Genomic DNA, 21,667 nt, shown 5'->3' with positions numbered 1-21,667 from the left:
CTTCTGTGTTGGGACGACGATGCTTTGTGCTGGAATACGCAGCCCTTCTCCATTCCACACTTTAAAGGTCGAAAAGAAGAAAACGAAAGCAACGCTCTTCACTTCTGACCACTTTATGAGTTTGAGCATGGCCGTAAAATTGAAATTCAGCTATTGCGAAAGGAATCTAACCTCACATTTACATATTAGAGGTGTAGCGTTTGACCAGCAATATAATATTCTAACCTCTTTATGTTGCATGTCTCCATAGCGGCACTTTTTACCTGTGAATAGTAGATATCATTTTCTTTTTGCCTTTGTTTTGGTAATCCTTGTCATGATTAGGTTCTGCCAGTGGAAAGTTTCTTGCAAGCAATTAGTCGGTGTCCACTTGCAGGCCAGATCTACATATGGGAAGTATTTGAGGAACAATGATTAGGGCTCAGATTTTTGCCAAGTGCTTTTAGTGCGATGTGAAATGTTTATACTTGTTTTGAGACTGTACTGTTTTTATCTTTTCTCTGGTCTATTTCTTAAATTTAATTGGCAGCATCTTTTGTTGAATTTTTATTCAACTTGAAATGACTATGAAAGTGCAAACATCAAACTTTAGACCCAATTTCAATACTTACTATTTTGATCGCCATTTTAAATTCGTCAGATTTATATTATTTATATATGATTTGAACAGTCATATTTAAAGTTTTTAATTAATTATTTTTAAGTAGAAAAATTATTTTTTGAAAAAAATGTTAGTTAAGATATTATTTTTATTGTAAATTCTACACATATTAAAACAATTATTTTGAATGAATAAAAATAAAAAAAAATAAAATTCGAACCATTCATATAAAATATAAACCATCTAGATCGAATAATAAATTTAGGGTGCTCATCACCGAAACTGGATTCCCAAATTTTGCATGGTATTTCAGTTGAGTTGTATGACATGTTTAACGAATAGTACAAGTATTTACATATTTTATTTATTCTGTGTGGATTACAGCAAGGATTCTTTTAGCTGGTAAAAAAAAAAAAAGAAGAAGCAAGGATTCTTTTAGGTTTGACTATTAATATTCTATGCACATTGCACAATACCCTCTCGGTTCTTTTTTTCCTTTCCCGTCAGGCTGCCGGTGAACTATTTCCCAACTTTTCTTAGGGTCGTTGGATCATATTGGAAAAATAGCTTATTAAAAAAAGTAACTTTTAAAAAAGTAAAATTAGATAAAAGTTAAATTGGATAAGTTGAATTGTGTTTGGATTGGAGTTCAGAAAAACTAGTTTGTAAAAGTGAGATTGGTAAAAAGTTGTTTAGATTATGGTTGAGTAAAAATAAGTTTAGTTGTAAAATGACTAAAATAGATATGAGTTTTAATAAATAATGAAACATAATTAAAAAAATGATTTCATATAATACAATGAAATTAAAATAATTTAATATGAAGAAGTCAAATCTAATGAGTGAATTAAATTTTAAAACTTTGGAGAAATCATAAAAAAACATTTTGAATATAAAGTGAAAGATGAAAAAAAATGAATTGAGGTAATACAATAAATTTAAATTAATTAATATGCCGAAGTGAAATTGATTGAATGAATTAAATTTTAAAACTTTAGAGAAATCATAAAAAATAATTTAAATATAAAGTGAAACATGAAAAAATAAAATATATTTCTAGGGTCATATTTAAAAATAAAAATATATTTCTAACTTATTTATTATTTTCAAGTAATTTTAATTGATTTTTTGTTATCTACAAATTAGTTATTTGAAGTTTATAATAAAAACCAAAAGAGATAATAAATTTCTTAGTTTTTTCTCTTTTCATATTTCAAAATTCATAAGTCATAAGCTATAAGTTATAGTGTCTATTTGGCATCACTTATTTTGAGCTTATAAGTAGCTTATAAGCTCTATAAGCTCGATTGACACAATTGGGTCTGTTTGGATCAGCTTTTCTGCAATTGGGCTTTTGTCTGAAAAACTACAATAAGCTATAAGTTAAAATTAACAGCTTATGACTTATAGCTTTTGAAATATGGAGAGAGAAAAAGTTAAGAAATTTATTACCTCTTTTGGTTCTTATTATAAGCCTCAAATAACTAATTTGTAGATAATAAATAATCAGTTAAAATTAGTTGAAAGTAATGAATAAGTTAGAAATATATTTTTATTTTTAAATATGCTCATAAAAATATACTTTTATTTTTTCATGTTTCACTTTATATTTAAAATATTTTTTATGACTTCTTCATATTAAATTATTTTAATTTCATTGTATTATGTGAAATTATTTTTTTAATCATGTTTCATTATTTATTAAAACTCATATCTATTTTGGTTATTTTATAACCAAACTTACTTTTACTCAATCATAATCCAAACAACCTTTTACCAATATCACTTTTGCAATCTAGCTTTTCTGAACTCTAATCCAAACACAATTCAGCTTATATCTAATTTCACTTCTTTATAAGCTACTTTTTCAATAAGCTGTTAATTTTAGCTCATAACTTATTGTAACTTTTTATATAAAAGCCACCTTACCCAATCATTCAACCAAACAACATTAAATTTGTAATCGTGCTTTTCAGGCTCATAAGTCACTTATGGTGCCTAGAACGCCCAGCAAATAGGTTGTTAATTATTTTGTTTTTTCGCCTCAGTTGGTTTCATCGAGGGGTTTCATCCTCACATCATGCAGGGGGTTGGCTATCTCGGGGCCTCTAACACAAAACTAGTTTAAATAATATTACTCCTCTAATTGTTAATATAAAATATATTTAATTAATTTGATTAGATTAAAAAAGTTAGATAAATTAGTTAATTATAAGAGATGTGACATGTTTTTCCTAAAATACCATAATCATCTTTATTAACACTCTCTCTCTCTCTTTTATTTGAATATAGTTGAAAGAGTATCTATAAGGATGATTTAGGAAAAATTAATAAATATGAGAAATAGGTCTTATATTTAGGATAAAAATCAACTTAACAATTAGATCCTATAGTAAGGACTAGAGAAGTATCTCTTGTTCTTAATATAAAAGTTAGTTTGATATTTAATTTAATCTTAAATATAAAATCTTAATCCATTTTATCATTCATGTTTATTCATTTTTTTAAAAAATAGTTTTCGTAATAGTTACACATATTAAAAATTTCATCAAATGGTAGTTCTAGTTAATACACATGATTAGCAAAGATATTTTATAAAAGACAATATTCCTCCGGTCCTAAATATAAATAATTATAATTTATGAAAGAAAACATCTGTTTATTATAAATAACTAATTTAATTAATTAGTTAAACTAATTTTTATATTAATAACCGGGTTAGGAACACAAATTCTGCAAGCGAACTGGAATGATACACGTAATTGAGAAATTGTAATTAACTACTTTTTGGCTCGGTAATGAATTAATAAATGGCGGTGAATGTGGATTTCAGGAGCAGAATGCCGTTTGCGAAGACGTTGAGGATGAGGCAATCAATGGCAGAAGCTGCGAAGAGTCATAATCACGCGGTTGAGTTATTAATGGGGAAAGAGAAATCAGAGATAGGGATGCGATGCTTATCCAAGCTCGGGTGAGGAACAGGACAGGTAGATTCCCGTTTGACTGCCGCAGACAGAGCGAGCCGGGAACTGCAGAGTACGCGAAATTGACATGATTTCCAGTTTCACATCTTAACTGTTACCACATCAAAATCAAACCCGGAAGAGAGAGAGTGAGACCTGAATTAGATGCGGATGGCCTTTCAAGGGAAGTGATCTCGTGTGATGTGATGTTAAGGGAATGGGGTTGAAGGGTGAGCGTCATGACCCGGCCTCCCAATTCCCTTGCCTCGCCACCACTAGCATCACATCTCCCTCCAACACAACTGCATTACCTTTTTTCTTTGCTATTTATGTTTTAATGGCTGCCATCCATCTCCCAATCAATCCTCAGGAAGTTAGGGAGGAGGGTAGGTCTGCCTGCATGCTGTTTTGCTGCTTAGGATTATCATATTCACTGCCCACCCCTTCACAGCAAAACCCCACCGAACACTGCTTCTCAAACTCTCTTGATCGATATATTTTCCTCCTCTAAATCTTGCCCACACAAACAACACATGAGCACCCACGTCTAGTTTTAAGTAAATTTAATTCTGCTCCTAATGTAAGTATTTTATTGATGAACGACCTGTAAATATTTTTATAAATGAGTTTTTAGAATTTAACTCACATAAATTTATTGTAATAAAACAAATACTGTGATTAATTTTTGTTATGATGAATTTGAAATTTTGAATATTTTAATTTGACTCAAACAGGAAGGATAACATAGCTCAATGAATTGCTCCCACCTGTCCATAATATAAAATTTTGGTTAGAAAAAATTATGATTCAAAATATAAGATGTTGTCAGGATAATTAATATGATTTTTTTGACTTTCACCATTATTAAATATAGGAGAGAGAGATAAGAGATGAAAAATAATAAAAGTACAATATCAAAAGCAACTTTATATTTTTAAGGGTAAAATATGAAAATTTTCTTATTTTAGAACAGATTAAATGATTGAACTTCCTCTTTTTTTTTTAGTATGTAAGAAAAATTAACCAACTTTTTATATTTTAGATAGAATAAAAATAAATTTATATTTTTAATTTAAAAAGATGTCTAATAAATGAGCCAGTTAATTGTAGCAGTTGTCGGGGTATTAAAGATAAGATGCCAAAGGCCCAGCATGAAGCGGATGATAATGGAATCATTGAAATCGACAAAGTGAATTCAAATCATCACAAACAAAAAAGACAAATACCACAAGGAAATATACAGTACTTCGTAATATGACACAATTTTAGAAAATTCTAAACCTTCACCATTTTATGATTCACAATTTTGGAGTGGATGCAAAACGAAAAGCATATGCTGACCAAAAGGAAAAAATTTAAATAAATTATCAGCTTCGTCGTCGTCATCAAGAATAATTATGAACAGTGATGATGCCAAGTGACGCTTTACAGGCGACTTGAACATTTTCTTTAACGGATGTTATGCGATAACAGATCAATCACAAGAGTTCGGATGTGTATTGTGCCAGGTGGCCGCGATCTTACTGGTCGGAGGTTCCCAGGTAGGACCCGCAGGGTCCATCCTTCCCTTTCTGGAGACAACCCTTGTTCAATTGTAATCTCCTGTCATTGCCCACAACACAAGGAACGCATCCGCTTCCCATCAAAAGGCACTCCTCATCCTCAACCTCTCCCGCATTTCCGATTCTTGCAATTTGGAAAGAAATTCTATGTCCAAACAGAGTTACAAAGTCTGCTTCTGCTGCCGCCGGGGCTTCAAGCTGGGCGTCTCGGAAGCGCCGGCCGAGGTCAAGACTCTTTTCGAACAGTACTCCGACAATGGTTCCATGAACGCCGCTCACCTCCAAAGGTTCTTGATAGAGGTGCAGAAACAAGAGAAAGCCACCGAGGGGGATGCGCAAGCCATCATTGATGGCCTAAAGCATCTGAATATCTTTCATCGGGGTGGCCTCCATCTTGATGGTTTCTTCGAGTACCTCTTCAGTGACGCTAACCAGCCGCTTTTACCTTCTCAAGGGGTAACTCTGCCTTTTCTTGTTTTGCTTGACAGCCTTGTCTTAAATTTATACTATGTTTGGAACGGGTTTTTTTTTAAGGGGAGGGAAGGCAAGTTGCTCCCCATCCTCCCTCCCCTCGTTTGGCTGGTGCATTTTTTCAATGCATCTTAATTTCATTTGAGTGCATTTTGATCAAATTCATTTACTGTTGTTAGGATCCATAATTGAAGAAGTTTTTAATAAAAGAACTGATGAAACAGGAAAAAGCTAGATTTTTAGAGAATTCGATCATGGTATGGCATTGCTGGGATATCCTCTTCATCAGATTTCCTTTTTTTTTTTGGGGGGGGGGGTGGGGGATCCCCTATCGAAGCCAAATGGACTATGTTCTTGGCTCAATACAGGGTATTGGGGTGATGCTATCCCATTAATCCACGCTGTATTCAGGTGCATTTACAATAATTTGTGCTATAATTCAGCATCTCCTTTTCTGGCACCCAAGTCCTGCAACTCAAAGCATCTAGGTCCAAAGCAACGGGTTTTGGGTCTATTTAATTTCATTCACAACAATGTTCCCTTATTTTCAGATTAACTTTTCGGACTCCTAAATTTGCACATTAAAGTCCTCCCATTTCCCTAGTGAACTTCGGGGGCAACGTATCTGGTAAATTAGCCAAGGGTTCGGGTCCAATTTATTGATATGAAAGTACATCTGAACTCCAGAAGTCATGATCACCTACGTATGTAGTACTCTTTATAATTATAATTACTATTTATTCTTATTATTTTGTTTGCGTAATTATTTCTTCTGTTACAGGTGCACCATGACATGACTTTACCCTTGTCTCATTATTTCATATACACTGGCCATAACTCCTACTTAACTGGGAATCAGCTTAGCAGTGATTGCAGTGATGAACCCATCATACATGCACTGAAGAGAGGTGTAAGGGTAATCGAATTGGACATATGGCCTAATGCCACAAAGGATAACGTGGACGTTCTTCATGGAAGGTATGAGCTCGCTCATTAACCAAAGGCTCCCTTAATTGTTATGGATTGAAAAATTCATAATTAACATTGTGATTCGAATTCAATATCACCTCAATTTTCTTCTTTTGCGAGAAAATTTTATAGGGAAAATTATATATCTGATGATATGAATATGATGACAATTTCTTTTTCTGTTTATTTTGTCATGATGACGCTAATATCTGTTAAAGGAAAACCTGTTTGGCAAAAGTACATTTTTCTTTGAAATTCGGCAAAATGGACAAAGTAGAAGATTATGCTTGAATTCTGTTTAAGAAAATAAATGAAAGTCGTAGTTGTAGAACTGGCTTAGGTAAACCTGTTGAACTTGGCATTTTCCTAAACTTTTTGAATTTATTTTACACATTTATTTATTATTCTATACGTAGGACGCTGACTACTCCTGTGGAGCTCATCAAATGTTTGAGATCCATCAAGCAGTATGCCTTTGAAGCGTCTGAATATCCAGTTGTGATAACTCTAGAAGATCACCTCACTCCAGATCTTCAGGCTAAAGTGGCTGAGGTCGGTTTCTTTGAGTTTATTGGGATTCAAAATGAATACATTCTTATAATTGACAACCCTCCTCCATTTTTTATTTAGATGGTCACTCAAACATTTGGAGACATACTATTTTATCCTGGTTCAGAGGTCTTGAAGGAATTTCCTTCTCCTGAGTCGCTAAGGAAAAGGATTATCATATCAACCAAACCACCGAAGGAGTTCCTTCAGGCAAAAGAAGCAAAGGAGAAAGAGGATGAATCACAGAAGGGAAAGGCCTTAGGAGACGAAGAAGCGTGGGGGAAAGAGGTCCCAAGCCTGAAACGTGGGGCTATAGCTGATTACCAGGTATGAAACTCTCAGGCGATGCTTTACATGAATTGCTATCACATTTGTTTTGGCAAATAGAATTGATGACATGCCATTTACCACCTTTAACAGGACAATCAGGATGAAGATGATGACGAGGACGATCTTGATGAAGTAGACAAGTCAAATCAAAATGCTGCTCCTGAATATAAGCGTTTAATTGCCATTCATGCTGGTAAACCTAAAGGTGGATTAGATGAATGTCTCAAAGTGGATCCAGACAAGGTGAGACGTCTAAGCTTGAGTGAGCAACAGCTTGAAAAGGCTGCTGAAGCTCATGGAAAGGACATCGTCAGGTATTAATTGTTGGTTCTAATGAGCTCTTTCGACATGAACTGGCATCCTGTAAATCATGAATTGTTTCCAGAATATAGCTCTTCTATTTTCAGCAAAAATACTAAATTTCATTGTTAGATGGGCTACTTTTTCTATTGACAATTCTGGCATTTTATGAAATTTGAGGCATGATACGAGATTGACTGAGTATGATTTTCTGCATATCTGATGGCCCCCTGCTTGAGCATCTTGCCGCTTTATAGTTGATAATGCTAGGGGCTCATGGTCTATATGCTGTTTTAACAAAGCCAATGTTCACAGTAAAAAATTTTGGTGTGTTAACAATAGCATGATTTAGAAGCATGTCCAGTAAGTTTGTTGGAGACTAAAATGATATGAGATGCCCAAGTACCATATTGATCAGTATGAGATGTTAAATGGGGTGTTTGTGTGTGAAATGATTCTCTCCCCTCAATGACTACCTTTTGGAAAGAGGTCTTTCCATTTCATTTGAGCACCCATTGGTGGCTTTTCTGCAGGTTTACTCAGCGTAATATATTAAGGGTGTACCCGAAAGGCACTCGAATTACCTCATCAAATTATAACCCGCTGATTGGGTGGATGCATGGAGCTCAAATGGTTGCATTTAACATGCAGGTTTCTATTCCTTTCTTCTATATTTTTTCCTGTTTTCGTCTCCGTTCTCTCGGGTATTATATCATTTTTTCTGATATATATCTATATTCTATTTATGTTCAAGTCGAGGACATTAGAAATTTGGGAAAGTTCGTCCTGTTAGTAAACTATGAGGATGATGGAAATTAAAAATATGATTTATACCAATAAACAATATTGGAAAGTTAGTATGTGCTCTTGCCTGCAGGTTTCCCTTAGTCATATGAGTTTGTATTGACTCTTCTTTAAGCTAAATCGCAGAAGAATTTATTACACGTATCTTTGACTCCCAGTGGTCTTTGACATCATATATTTATTATGACTATGATATTTTTTAAGATCATGAAAGATATTTACTCCAGTTTTCCATGTGGGTGATTTCATGACAGGGGCACGGCAGATCACTTTGGTTGATGCAAGGAATGTTCAAAGCCAATGGCGGATGTGGTTACGTTAAAAAACCCGATTTTCTATTAAAGACTGGTCCGAATAATGAGGTCTTCGATCCTAAAGCTGAGTTGCCTGTGAAGACTACTTTGAAGGTAAGTGCTTTCTTACTTGGTGAATCTGTGTATTCAATCTTTCAAGCCCGCGTCAATCGGATCTAGTTTTTCTGCTGCCCTGCAAACAGCAGCACATAGATGTCGCTTTTTATCGTATTTTAGCACTGAACAAAGATCATCCTGTTTTTGCTCTTTTGAAGGTGACTGTATACATGGGGGAAGGATGGTATATTGATTTCCCCCATACACATTTTGATCAGTTCTCACCTCCAGACTTCTACGCAAGGGTTAGTTAACATGATCCGCCGCATCTTTATGTTTGCCGTTTCTGAATTTCACGTTCTAGGTCTGGCTAAAAGTTTCCTGTTTCATTTAGATTGAAAATGCAGGGGCTCATAGCAATGTTTATTCATTATTGCTATGATCAGATGCCATTCATCTGACATTTGTTTTTCAGCCATTTTGTAATTTAGCATCCGCGATGACCCTCACATTTCAATTTAAATCGATAACTGTTATGCAGGTGGGGATCGCTGGAGTCCCTGCTGATAATGTCATGAGAAAAACAAAGACAATAGAGGACAGTTGGTTACCTTCTTGGAATGAAGTGTTCGAGTTCCCCCTTACTGTTCCAGAATTAGCTGTGCTTCGCATAGAAGTTCATGAGTATGACATGTCAGAGAAGGATGACTTTGGGGGGCAAACATGCCTACCCTGTTTCAGAGCTAAGAAGTGGAATTCGGCGGGCAGTTCCACTGTGTAGCCGCAAGGGAGATAAGTACAACTCTGTAAAGCTTTTTATGCGCTTTGAATTTTGTTGACATTGTGCAGACATTTAAAGGTTCCATTAGTTGAGAGTTTGTTTTGTAAGTATTGCTGCGTGATGTGAATAATTCTGTTGAGGGATGCTCTAAGATGTGTGTATGATTTGATTGCCTGTTTTTTTTTTTTTTGGGGGGGGGTGTTGAAGAGTTGGCTTTGTGTTGTAAGGCTTTTATAACACACGCACACACAAAATATCTCAAGCAAGATTTTTATGGGGTGCTTCGATTCCTTACCATATGAATTGTTAGTTTGCATTCGCACATCAGTATCCTTTTCATGTTTCTTTACTGTTTTAAGATGTGTTGGAGTGGAAGTGACTAAAAATGAAGGGAGAGAGCAAAAATTGGCAATATACCGTCAGTAGTGTTATTGTAATATATATCTGAAGTTTACTACCATTTTTTAAGATGGACGCTGCATTCACTTTTTAGCACTGAGAGGTGATTCTTATGTTTAAGAAGGATTAAAAATTATTAAATAATTTTTGTAAAAGATATAGGGTATTGTAAAAATTCTTCCATTTCTATAAATACTAAATAAAGTATTAAATTTAATCGTAAAAAATAGAAAGTACACGTGAGCTTTAAAAAACAGAGTTCAAAGGAAGCACTTGATCGCTATTCTTATTGCGTGTTATTACAACAATATTATCTAGAAGCTTTAGGCCAATATGCTATGATAGGGAACCAAACTCAGAAACAAGTGAACAAGAGACCGGCCTTCGCTTTTTGAGGCCCTTCCCTCCATCAGGTCCACATATGGCTCATCTCCTTCTTGCCGAGTGGCTATCGCGCCTTACCTTTGAAATGGAGCTGCTCCGGCGAAAAAGGGTTTGAGTTTCAAGGATATGAGTCAGGTAAGAGGGGATTGTCAAAATCCCTTGCCAATGAAAGCTACAAGTCTAAACTAGTGGAAACAATGGAATAAAATTTGGCTGTTCTTCTCACAACAAATATTGTTGGAACAAGACTATCCACTGAATTAGTAAGATACAAGTTTCATATATTAATGGTGGTGGGATCGTAGTTAGACGGATGTTAATTCTTGTTACACCGTATTTGTTACTAATGACATTATTATTTTTTTCGGAACATTTCTTTTGCACTAATTTGGAGTGATTACTAACCGTATCAACCTTTTTTTGTATAAAAGCTCAGGACGTCAGGTAAATTTATCTCAAATACGAATTTACTTTTCTTTTGGAATAGCGAAATTAGTTTGACTTTGAAATTTATTCAGACGGTGAATTTAGAAAAACACCTTGGGTCTCTTTCCATCACAAAGGGTGATCAAAAACACCTTTTTAAGTGGTTGCGGATAAAGTTAAGGGCTGCCTTTTAACATGGAAAGCTAATTCCCTCTCCCTAGCGAGCGGCGCAACTCTTTTATGTGTTCAGTCACATCCTCCACACCTGGGCACACTATGCAGATCGCTCTTTTACCTGCCAGCGCTTGCGAGACTCTGAAAAAAAAATGCAACGAGGGCTTTCTTTGGGCTAACTCAGATGTGAGAAAGGAAAATGGTTTGGTTGCTTAGGATGAAGCTTGTAAAGCCAAGAAGAAATGCGAATCGGGACTGAGTCATGCTAAAAGCCTTGACCACGTGTTTCTCACGCAGTCATAGGATGGCCGCTGAGTTTCGCCGGATGATGGCTAGGTAGCGGCTTGCTTGCATGATTTGAAAATTGCACGCGACACTGGAGCTTGAAATATTGTGCTTCAGTCTAACTGAAATGAAACAAAAATGGATTTAATTACTTCATTGTGAGAGCATGGGACTATCGCTGAAGTGAAGAGATTAATGAACAAGTAATGGGTTTTTAAGCTTCAGTGCATGAATTGATTATACTCGCCAGGTTGGGACTTGACTTCCGACTATGCCGACTGACTCCTCCGTGACACAAGTGAAGGCCATCTTAGCTTATGATTGTAAGATTGTTGCATAGTTAGAACTTGTACCTAGAAAACATAGCCTATCTCAATTTTTTTTTTATATATTATCTCTTCCCGCATGCCCCACTGCAATTAATAAAGATAGTTTTGAAAATATAATTTAATATTATCTTTTGTAAAGTGTCAAATTTTTTAAAATGTTCTTCTCAGTAATTTTATTTTGATTTTAAAATAAGTTATCAATTTATTTATCTTACAATTATGCTTATTTCTCACATTAATGCCATTGGTTATATAGGTATAGAAGGCTTTCTTTAAAATCAAATTCTTATATTTAGCATGGGCGAGGAGTAAATAATTTCTTTTTCTTCTTCTTCTGGTGGGTAAATATTACGGGGTGTTTGGCTCTCTCTCCAAACCATGGTTTAGAAAAAAATTTGCCAACATCATCAAAAATTTGAAACCATGGTTTTGGGGGAAACCATTTTTGGCCCCCCAAAATTGTTTCGAATAAGGACGAAGGAGTTGCTTCTAAGCTGATAATTGACTGTTGGTGGGCCCCGAAATATCAATTATTTCCTTCTCCTTTGCTCTACGAGGCTCCATCCTACAGCTTTCACTGGTGGTGCTTCGCAAAATATATTACTTGGTGTCCGCGATCCTACTTCTATAAACATATTTTTTGTTAATCATATTTTCTGAAATAATTAATCATATTTTTTGTTGCAAGTAAATTATTTTATAAAAAACTATTTACTTATTTTATTAATATATATACGTTTTACTTTTTTTTATTTATATTATTTATGCTTATTTATTATGTTGTCAAAATATATTATTAACAAATTTATTACTTCAAATAAGCATATGTTAGGAAATATATCTTATATGTATATCATTAAACTTATGTCTTTTATATTTTTTATATAAAAAGCATTTCTACAATAAATATCCAAACACTCTCACTTTATCAAATCACTTTTTTAGACAATCTATTCTTTCAAATCTATTTCTCCAAAATCTATTCTCCAGATTATTCTCCAAATCATAGTTTGGTTTCATCAACACGCCCGTACATCCTGAAGCGGGACATCATTTCCCAGTACTCCGCTGGACAGAACACAGAACATAACGAGATTATAACCATCCCCAACATCGGGTGGCCGATTGTATTGGCACATCCCCGGCATGAACTCTGCTCATGACCATAGTCACCCACCGCTTCTGTCGGACTCTTCTGACTCTGACTCCGACCATGAGCAGCCTAGCTCCGTGCTACTTCGCCACATGGACCTCTCAGACTCCATTTTCAAATCTTATTTCGAGTTCATTGGCCAGTCATCGGCAACTGCTGCTGACCTTTCAAAGATCCAGTCTTTTCTCACATCCTCCTCCTCCGGTGCTCTATCATGCTTGATATGCCTCGAACGCATCAGACTCTCCGATCCCACTTGGTCCTGCTCCTCCCTCTGCTACGCTGTCTTTCATCTTGTCTGCATACAGAGCTGGGCGCGCCAGGCATCCGACCTCGCCGCCGCGCGCGGCAACGCGCCTACCTGTTACAGTTGACAAGGCTGCCGAGTCTGCCACATGGAACTGCCCTAAATGCAGGGCTGAATACTCCAAAACTCAGATCCCTAAATCCTATGTGTGTTTCTGTGGAAAATTGGAGAATCCTCCAAGTGATGATCCCTGGGTATTGCCACATTCATGTGGCGACGTTTGTAATAGGCCGTTGAAGAACAATTGCGGGCATTATTGCTTGTTGCTGTGCCATCCAGGGCCATGCCCATCATGCCCAAAGCTTGTCAAGTCTCGGTGCTTTTGTGGGTCACTTCAAGACGTTCGCAGATGCGGGTATAAGGAATTTTCCTGTAACAATCCTTGTTCGAAGCTCTTGGACTGTGGTGTTCACAGGTGTTCTGAGATCTGTCATGTTGGCCCTTGCCCACCTTGCCGAGCCCGTGGAGTTTTTAAGTGCCAATGCGGGCAGAAAAGGGAGGAGAGGGAGTGTTGTGATCGCATTTTTCAATGCGATACTCCATGCGAGAAGGTTCTTAGCTGCGGGAAGCACATTTGTCAGAAAGGATGCCATTCCAGTGGGTGTGGCGAGTGCCCTTTTCAGGGTAAGAGGACGTGTCCATGCGGGAAGAGGACTTATAGAGACATTCCTTGTGATGCTGTGGTACAATTGTGTGGAGCGACTTGCGATAAAATGCTCAGTTGCGGATATCACAAGTGCCCTGAGAGATGCCACCGTGGGCAATGCATTGAGACCTGCAGAACTGTTGTAAGGAAATCCTGCCGTTGTGGGAGCCTGAAGAAAGAGGTAAGTGTCATGACTTTGAATGCATCTTGATCGGCAGTCTTATAGTCACAGTAGGCAAAGTTAACCTCATGTAGAATAGGTCCCTTGCTATCAAGAGTTGTCATGTGAAAGGAAGTGTCAGAGGATACGTGACTGTGGGCGGCATCCATGTAAACGTCGCTGCTGTGATGGTGACTGCCCTCCATGTTCAGAGGTATGTGCATCTTCTTGAGTTAGTGCTTCATTTCAGCTAGAAACTTGTTATGACTTATGACAATCTAAGAGTGATTTTTTATTTCTTATTTTGAAAAATTTTAGATATGTGGCAAGAGGCTTCGATGTAAAAACCATAAATGTCCTTCTCCATGCCACCGGTATGTCCTTTTCTCATGTTTCTAAATTTCCAATCGGCTAAAATTTGCCTATGGTTTAAATTTCTTGAATCTGAGACTGCCTGCCTGATCTATTTGAAGATCGAAGTCAGAGGCCCTCAAACTCAGTGATATTATGTACACTTTCTATCATTCCTCCTGAACGATTGGATTTGCTCAGGTTTTTGGATATAAATATAACTTTTGAAGGCTTTTATATACTTCAAAATTTATAAAACTTTTGAACGCTTTCATATTGGTGAAGCTTATTGACTGCTGCTGGTTGTCCTGTATGTAAGGAGAAGACAGCTGTGTTGTTGGCAATACTATAATATCCATAGTGAAATCTTAGCTTCAAAAGAGTTTATACACACACAGACACAAATACAAAGCCTACATGATAAGTTAAACTATTATTCTTGAATATTTTTGTAAAAATTGACGAACTTCATCTTTTAAAATGTAGTACCGAATTGATGCTAGATGCATATAATTTTGTTCTGAAAAGTTTGAAGTTCAAGGAACCGTATGATGTGGCCAAATTTATTCTCGCAGGGGTCCCTGTGCTCCATGTCCAATAATGGTGACAATCTCATGTGCATGTGGTGAGACACATTTTGAGGTTGGGTTTGGCTATCAGGGTCAATATTTGCAATCCTTGCATTTTCAAAGTGTGTGTCATTTCAAAATTTCTAATATTTTGTTAGATTAGGATAATTTTTTACAAGATTCAAACCAATGCTGTTATTTGTTTATCTTTTATTATGGAAAAGTATTTATTTTTCCTTTTTAATCTTGCTGATTGTTTATGTCAATAAAGTTACAAATGCATGCATAAAACATCTTTTCTCTTATTTCTTCCTTTTGTATTTGTACATTCCATTTGTAATTTTTATTCAACTCTTTTTCTATTATCTGGATCTTCAATCTAGATGACGATTGCATTAATTTCTACTAATGCTTGGCAACAACTATGCTGAGTGGTGGATTTTGTACCAGGTTCCTTGCGGTACTGAAATGAATCAAAAGCCACCTAAATGCCCAAAACGTTGTCCTATTACTCCTTTATGCAGGCATGCGCCAAATTCCAAGGTACCATTGATTATTGATTTTGTTTTCTGTAGATATTTATATTTCTAGATGAAGATTTATTGAAACATTGTATACTTTCCATCAACACTCCAAAATGTGTGCATGTGGCTGTGACGGAGGAATGAAAAATAGAAGAACAGAAAAATTCTAGAATCTCTCCTTCTCTATAAATGTTGATATCATACCTTTGGCTGATTAACTGGCCTTTTACCCTGATAGTAGGGATGAAAATAGGCTAGGCTAGGCTTTAGGTAATAGGCCTGGGCCTGTAGTAGATATCTAAAGCCTAGTCCTGGGTCTGAACCTACATAAAAGCTTTTTTTCGAGCCTGAGCCTGAACCTGCGAAGGACCTGAGAAGGCTTGAAGCCTGTTAAATGATCTACTTAAAATGTAGGTCTTTAAATAGGCTTAAATGTCTAGGCCTCAAAGTCCATGTATAGCCCTTCAAACCTATTTAAAAACCTATGTTATCTCTTAAAAGTCTAGAATATATTCTCACTTGCGATATAAGAATTTAGCAAGAAAAAGAAAAGAATCCATAGTAACAATAGTTTTTGGATCATGTAGGAATAAGAAAAACTAATCATCTGTTGACTAAATAGATATATTTTTTAAAATTAAGTAAGCGCAACAAGTGGCATGTAAAACTGGATTTTACCTTTTTTAGTTTTCCCACATAAATTGTGGCAAACTCTTCCTACTGAGATTATAATATTTCATTTAGGCATCACTAAAATAAACTTATAACAATTGTTATGTTTTCACAAACAACAAAAATTAGGGGAGAGGAAGTAAGCTAACATTGCCAGCTTGGGCAATTGAAAATAAAAGAGGTAGAGGTGAATGATAGATGAATGAAAGGGGGTTGATCTTTGGATCAAACCAAAATTTGTAATTTTATAAATAATTTATAAAATTGATTGATAGTATATAATATATAATAAGGCAAATTCTAAAAAAAATAAATAGGCCATGCCTATGCTTGTAGGCTTGGCCTGTTTACCTAAATAGGCCTGGAAAGAGGCCTAAATGTAAGCCCAGTCTATTTACTAAATAGGCTAGGCTAGGCTTTATGCAGGGGCCTACAGCTTATTTCCACCCCTATCTGATAGTCTCTGTTTGTTAAACCAATATGAAATTTAGGACGAGCTAATTCAAGCATTTACCTTTTAGGGCTGGGCTTCAGCCCTTTGTTGAGTACTTGCTACTTAATTATGTTCTTAATGCATAATTAAATACCATAAGCATATTGGAAAGCAGGCAAGAAGGGATAATAACAAATGACTCTCTTGATGAAGGATAAAGAGATGGTTGCAACAACAAATGTGAAAGTGACCGTCAATTTAAAAAAAAAAAAAAATTATTGAGGAAACTTACTTTATCACCATCACAAATGGTTATTCTGTAAATTTGGATATGAATGATAAAAATTTTAATAATACTAGTATCAGATAGAAGCTTATTGGATGATGCTTGAGTGAATGATTTTATTAATATATCTTAACATCAAACTGGTGTATTAAATGGATTTTAACGTTTTTTTTTTTGATGCATTGTCATTAATTTTTCTTGTTTTTATTTCTACATTTTAGACTTCATAATATGGTCTAAATCAGATAATGAGTACCCTATTATTTGAGTGATTGGCGGGGCTTAATTGGTTTTCCTTGTGAAATACTTAACCTGATGGTTGTTAGTTATTAGGTGGTCTTTTAGGGCTCTATTAATGTAAAATAAACCTTGTTTATATAAGCGCTTGAAGTGTGCACCTACAAGAAATTTTTATCATGGATAGGCTTTTGTTTATTCTTTATTATTTACCAATATATATTGATTTTATCATTATAGCTGTATGTTCCTTAAGTGAAAAATTATTACATGTTTGGTTATGGATGTTGCATCTTTCTTCCCCATCATTAATGATTATGTAATTCTTGACTAGCCTCACAAATGTCATTATGGAGCCTGTCCTACTTGTCGGCTTCCGTGTGAAGAAGAGTACCCTTGTGGCCACAAATGCAAATTAAGGTTTGGGAGTTTCCTATGTTTACCAATTTAAGATATCACTCAGGGATTGCTTCCCTTACTTCCTTCTTTTGAGAAAGGAATGGAATTTCAAATGTGAAACGTGAACTTTAAATAGTTGAGTTTTGAACTTCCAAGAGTTTAGACATGAGTAGAGAGTACAAGTTAGGGTTTATATTCTGCTCAAATATGATATAGTAGTTCTGTGACAGCTTGAGGCTCATCTAAATTATAGTCAGTATCTTTTCTTTCCCTAACTCTTTTTTTCCTCTCCATGATAAGGTGTCATGGTCCACAACCTCCTCCTAATCCAGAGTTTACACTGAAGCCAAAGAAAAAAAAGACAATACGGCAGACTGGAGGTATTCCTGGCACAGCTTGCCCTCCTTGTCCTGAACTTGTATGGAGATCATGTGTTGGGCAACACATTGGAGCAGAGAGAATGGTTTGTTTTGCTTCTTCTCATAAGCTGTAAATTAACATCTGAAGGAAGATTCTTTTGCATGATTTTGTTCAAACTCAATTGTTTTTATTTACTCTTGCGCTTTTAATGAAATGTTCTCCCCCCTCCTATTAGATGGTCTGCTCTGATAGATCACAATTTTGCTGTGAAAATTTGTGTGGAAACCCTTTGCCATGCGGTAATCATTTTTGTACTAAAACCTGCCATGCCTTAGAGACACTGTCCTCCTCGGAACAGCTACAGAGAAGTGAGCCTTGTGAAGATTGTACTCTTCCATGTGAAAAGGTGTTGAACATTCCATTTCATTGTATATATTTTCTCCATTGTGCTGTTTTCTTTCTCATTTATTGTTTTTTTATCTGTCAAACTATTATCACATTTGTTGAGTCAAGTCAGTGAAGCTTATCCTTTGTCTTCTTTTCAGAAGCTCAGAAGTCATCTCTTTACTTTCTGAACTCAGCTATAATCTGCGTTTTTTGTATTAAACTTCATTGATCAGGTAAGAGAGCCGAAGTGTCCTCATCACTGCCCTCAGCCTTGCCATCCTGGAGAGTGCCCTCCATGCAAAGTGCTCATTAAACGGTCTTGTCATTGTGGCTCAATGGTCCATGTTTTTGAGTGCATCTACTACAACAGCTTGTCTGCCAAGGATCAAGAGTCTGTTCGATCATGCCGTGGGCCTTGTCACAGGTAATATGGAGCCTGAAGCAGTATTTTTCTTGGCCTAACTTATCATCCAGAAAGAGTTTTAACTGAAAAAGTAGCATATATATGCTTTTAGTTTTTCCTCCATCTCTGAATTAAATTAATTAGTTGATTGAGGGCTTATTGGTCACCTTGGTTTTGCAGAAAGTTGCCATATTGTACACATCTGTGTCCTGAGACATGTCATCCTGGTCAATGCCCATATCCTGATAAATGTTCTAAAAAGGTAGTGTGAGACTATAGTTATCACTTTAGCTTTCGGTATTGAAGATTACATAACCCACTACAATGGGACAGGTCTGAGTTTATGCGCTATCCTATTCCAACTATTTCAAACTAAATGCACCTGTTATTGAATGCATATTGATCTTCAGAACTGAAACTCTTTCTTTGCTAGGTCACTGTTCGTTGCAAATGCCAAACTCTGAGGAAAGAGTGGTTATGTCAAGATGTTCAAGCAGCCTATTATCGTGATGGTTGCCTTCCCAGAGATGTACCAAAAAATCACTTTGGAATTGGACTTATTCCTTGCAATTCTGATTGCAAGAGTAAAGCGCAAGTTGTTGAGTCAGAACTGCAATTACGTAAATCCCAAGTTATGGAGGTGACTTTCCATATTGAAATTCATCTGTTATCCCATCGTTTTTAACTCTCTATTTGTGCTGAACTTGTGAAAATTTAGCTTTCCATGTTCTCATTGTCAGTGAAATTAATTACAAATTTCAGAGCCAACTTAGAACTGAAAAATAATTTTGGTAAAACATGTGTGTGAAACTGAGATACTTTACATTTATATAACTTACCCTGTAAGTTATGCTGAGTTCTAACTGGTAAAATGTACGTGTAATTTTCTGATGCTCTGGCAAACTATAGTTCACCTGAATCCTAGACTGGGAAGAGACGAAAGCATAAGAATTCTTTATGACTTTTCTGCAAAATCAGTACCAAAATGTGCGAAGAGTTCTAATGCAATTTGTATGACTAATGAAGGAAAAAGCACCCGAGACTGGAAAGTCAGTACCAAAACGACGGAAAAGGCGGGAACGCATACAGCAGTCCAGCCAATCAACAAAACTGCAGGTATGTCAATTCTCTAAAAGAAACAGTAGCTTCCAACTGCCTCCTTCGTCCCTAACTATGATGAATGCAATCATTGAACAGAAAATTGCATCTTCTACGAAACGGCTTCTTCTTTTTGTCTTACTGTTCATGGCCCTTCTTGCGGCCATATATTATGGCTACAAGGGTCTTTTATGGCTCAATGACTGGATGAATGAAGTTGATGAGCGAAGACAAAGAAGATTTCTCGAATCTCATAAGTACAGTGGTTAATTTTATCCGCCCATGAGGATGAAGTGACCCAACATGCTCGAAAGTACGCGTTAGATTCTGAGGACATAATGATGCAAGTTGTTTTATTATAGGAGCTTTTCTTTTTATTAAAAAAAAAAAGAGAGTCTTGAAGAAAGTTTATCTGTCTGTTATACCGAGTTGATAGTCTTCAATAAATATTGGAAGTTTTGAAGTGTCCTACTGTGATTATCATGAACTTAAAGATGGAATGCCTTTCTAGTTTTGATGTTAATAGTTTATGCCATCCATTTTGCCATGTAGCGGATCAGCCTAATGAAACAAGCTGTTGCTAAAAATCTGCTGAAAATTTATAAATAAAAACGGTACCGGAGTTTCTAATTTTTTTTTTTTAATAAAAAATGATTGTTGAACTAGTGACCGAACAAATTTTGTTTTTATTAATGCTGTCAACGCCAAAAGATGATCATTCCGGGTACCTGCCATGAAGCGGAAGATAAGGGCGGGCCATGGTAGCGGCGGCGGAAAGCAGCGAGGGTGGCACCTGAGCTGAGGGCATGGGATGAGGCCACGGGGGAACCACAGAGAAGATAACTACGGCTGACGGTTACAGAGTGGGATGGCAGCTTTGTCATGTAAAAGGATGGGTCTTCTTGTTGGGAATGGGAGTGCATTGGCCAGTTGTTTTTTTTTTCAAGCAGGGAAACACTAGACATGCTTTTCGGATGCTAACCTTAATTACCTAATTTCTTTGATAACCACTGTACAACGTACACTACGGCAAAATCTCCAACTCAGATCATTTCAAATTATTGCATATTGCAGTAGGAGAGAAAACGAAAGACAATATGAAGCCATGTCACATAGTAAGGGTGCGAAGGAGTCAGTCCGAAATCCGAATATGGATCCCAAAGGATAAGTATCAAACTAATTGATCTTAGCGGAATATAATTAGCGAGGAACCACTTTACCCATGAAATCCGAAAAAATTGTTTAGTTAGCCTGCCGCATTACAATAAAAACAATTGTTACTGTTCAACAATGCAATGTTGTGAAGTGCTTTAACTGCCAATAATTATAAATAAGCAGTTGTACAAGAGACCGGCAAATTCATTACATTACTGCAGATTGCAAGCCTATAAACACATTTAACATAAAAATCAAACTTCTAGAGACGTAGATACATAAATGGCGAACGGCTTTTACTACAAGAAGCAGCGTTTGAGACCTCTGGTTCTCCCAGAAACAAATGGGTGCTATACAAAACGTCTATTTCTTCTACTGCAACGATTCTTCCAGCAATAAAACAAAAAATTGTACAAAAGCAGCAGAGTTTGATTCCAAAAATGTTAACCCTACAATGTCCAACAGGAAGCGGGAATCCCTTGCTTTTGAAACCACTCGGGCATGTGATACTTCTCGTAGAGCACAGGTCTTACATCCTTCTGCTCAGAGAGGTGCTTGAGAAGAGGAAGAATGACATCTAGAAGCTGATGATAGGCGATAAAACAAGAGATGAATCATATAAAATCATTGGGCTATTTTTTAATGTTCAACGTTCAGAAATATGTACCTGAGTATCATGCGGTTGCCCAGCAGAAAACGGGATGCATGGAATTCCATTTAGTGGTTGCAATAAAAAGCTGAACGGATTGTTGTCAACAATAACCACTCGGCATAGATCCTTCGATATTCCAGAGAGATCTTTCACGTGTTCCCTGTATTGCCTGTCAACAGAGATTAATGTACCAGTTGA

General features: G+C 36.1%; 2 protein-coding genes across 2 annotated transcripts; both read left to right on the top strand.

Moving 5' to 3' along the window:
- Window positions 1-5,201: 5,201 nt before the first annotated feature.
- Window positions 5,202-10,000, top strand: LOC114749494 (phosphoinositide phospholipase C 2-like). The gene is given in 10 exon segments (XM_028937984.1): window positions 5,202-5,582; window positions 6,379-6,575; window positions 6,983-7,118; window positions 7,197-7,442; window positions 7,536-7,759; window positions 8,279-8,396; window positions 8,804-8,956; window positions 9,118-9,204; window positions 9,441-9,629; window positions 9,631-10,000. Coding segments are annotated over 10 exon segments (1,767 nt in total). The 5' UTR covers window positions 5,202-5,273; the 3' UTR covers window positions 9,739-10,000.
- Window positions 10,001-12,823: 2,823 nt separating this feature from the next.
- Window positions 12,824-20,185, top strand: LOC114749492 (NF-X1-type zinc finger protein NFXL2-like). The gene is given in 14 exon segments (XM_028937983.1): window positions 12,824-13,170; window positions 13,172-13,964; window positions 14,044-14,157; window positions 14,262-14,317; window positions 14,870-14,936; window positions 15,314-15,406; window positions 17,350-17,435; window positions 17,715-17,877; window positions 18,010-18,180; window positions 18,395-18,585; window positions 18,745-18,826; window positions 18,998-19,204; window positions 19,591-19,680; window positions 19,762-20,185. Coding segments are annotated over 14 exon segments (2,631 nt in total). The 3' UTR covers window positions 19,933-20,185.
- The last annotated feature ends 1,482 nt before the right edge of the window (window positions 20,186-21,667 follow it).

The sequence above is a fragment of the Neltuma alba genome, unplaced genomic scaffold, assembly GCF_004799145.2.
Source record: "Neltuma alba isolate B1F8T4 unplaced genomic scaffold, ASM479914v2 tig00006062_pilon, whole genome shotgun sequence".
NCBI lineage: Eukaryota > Viridiplantae > Streptophyta > Magnoliopsida > Fabales > Fabaceae > Neltuma > Neltuma alba.
This window is presented reverse-complemented; position numbering and strand designations above follow the sequence as displayed.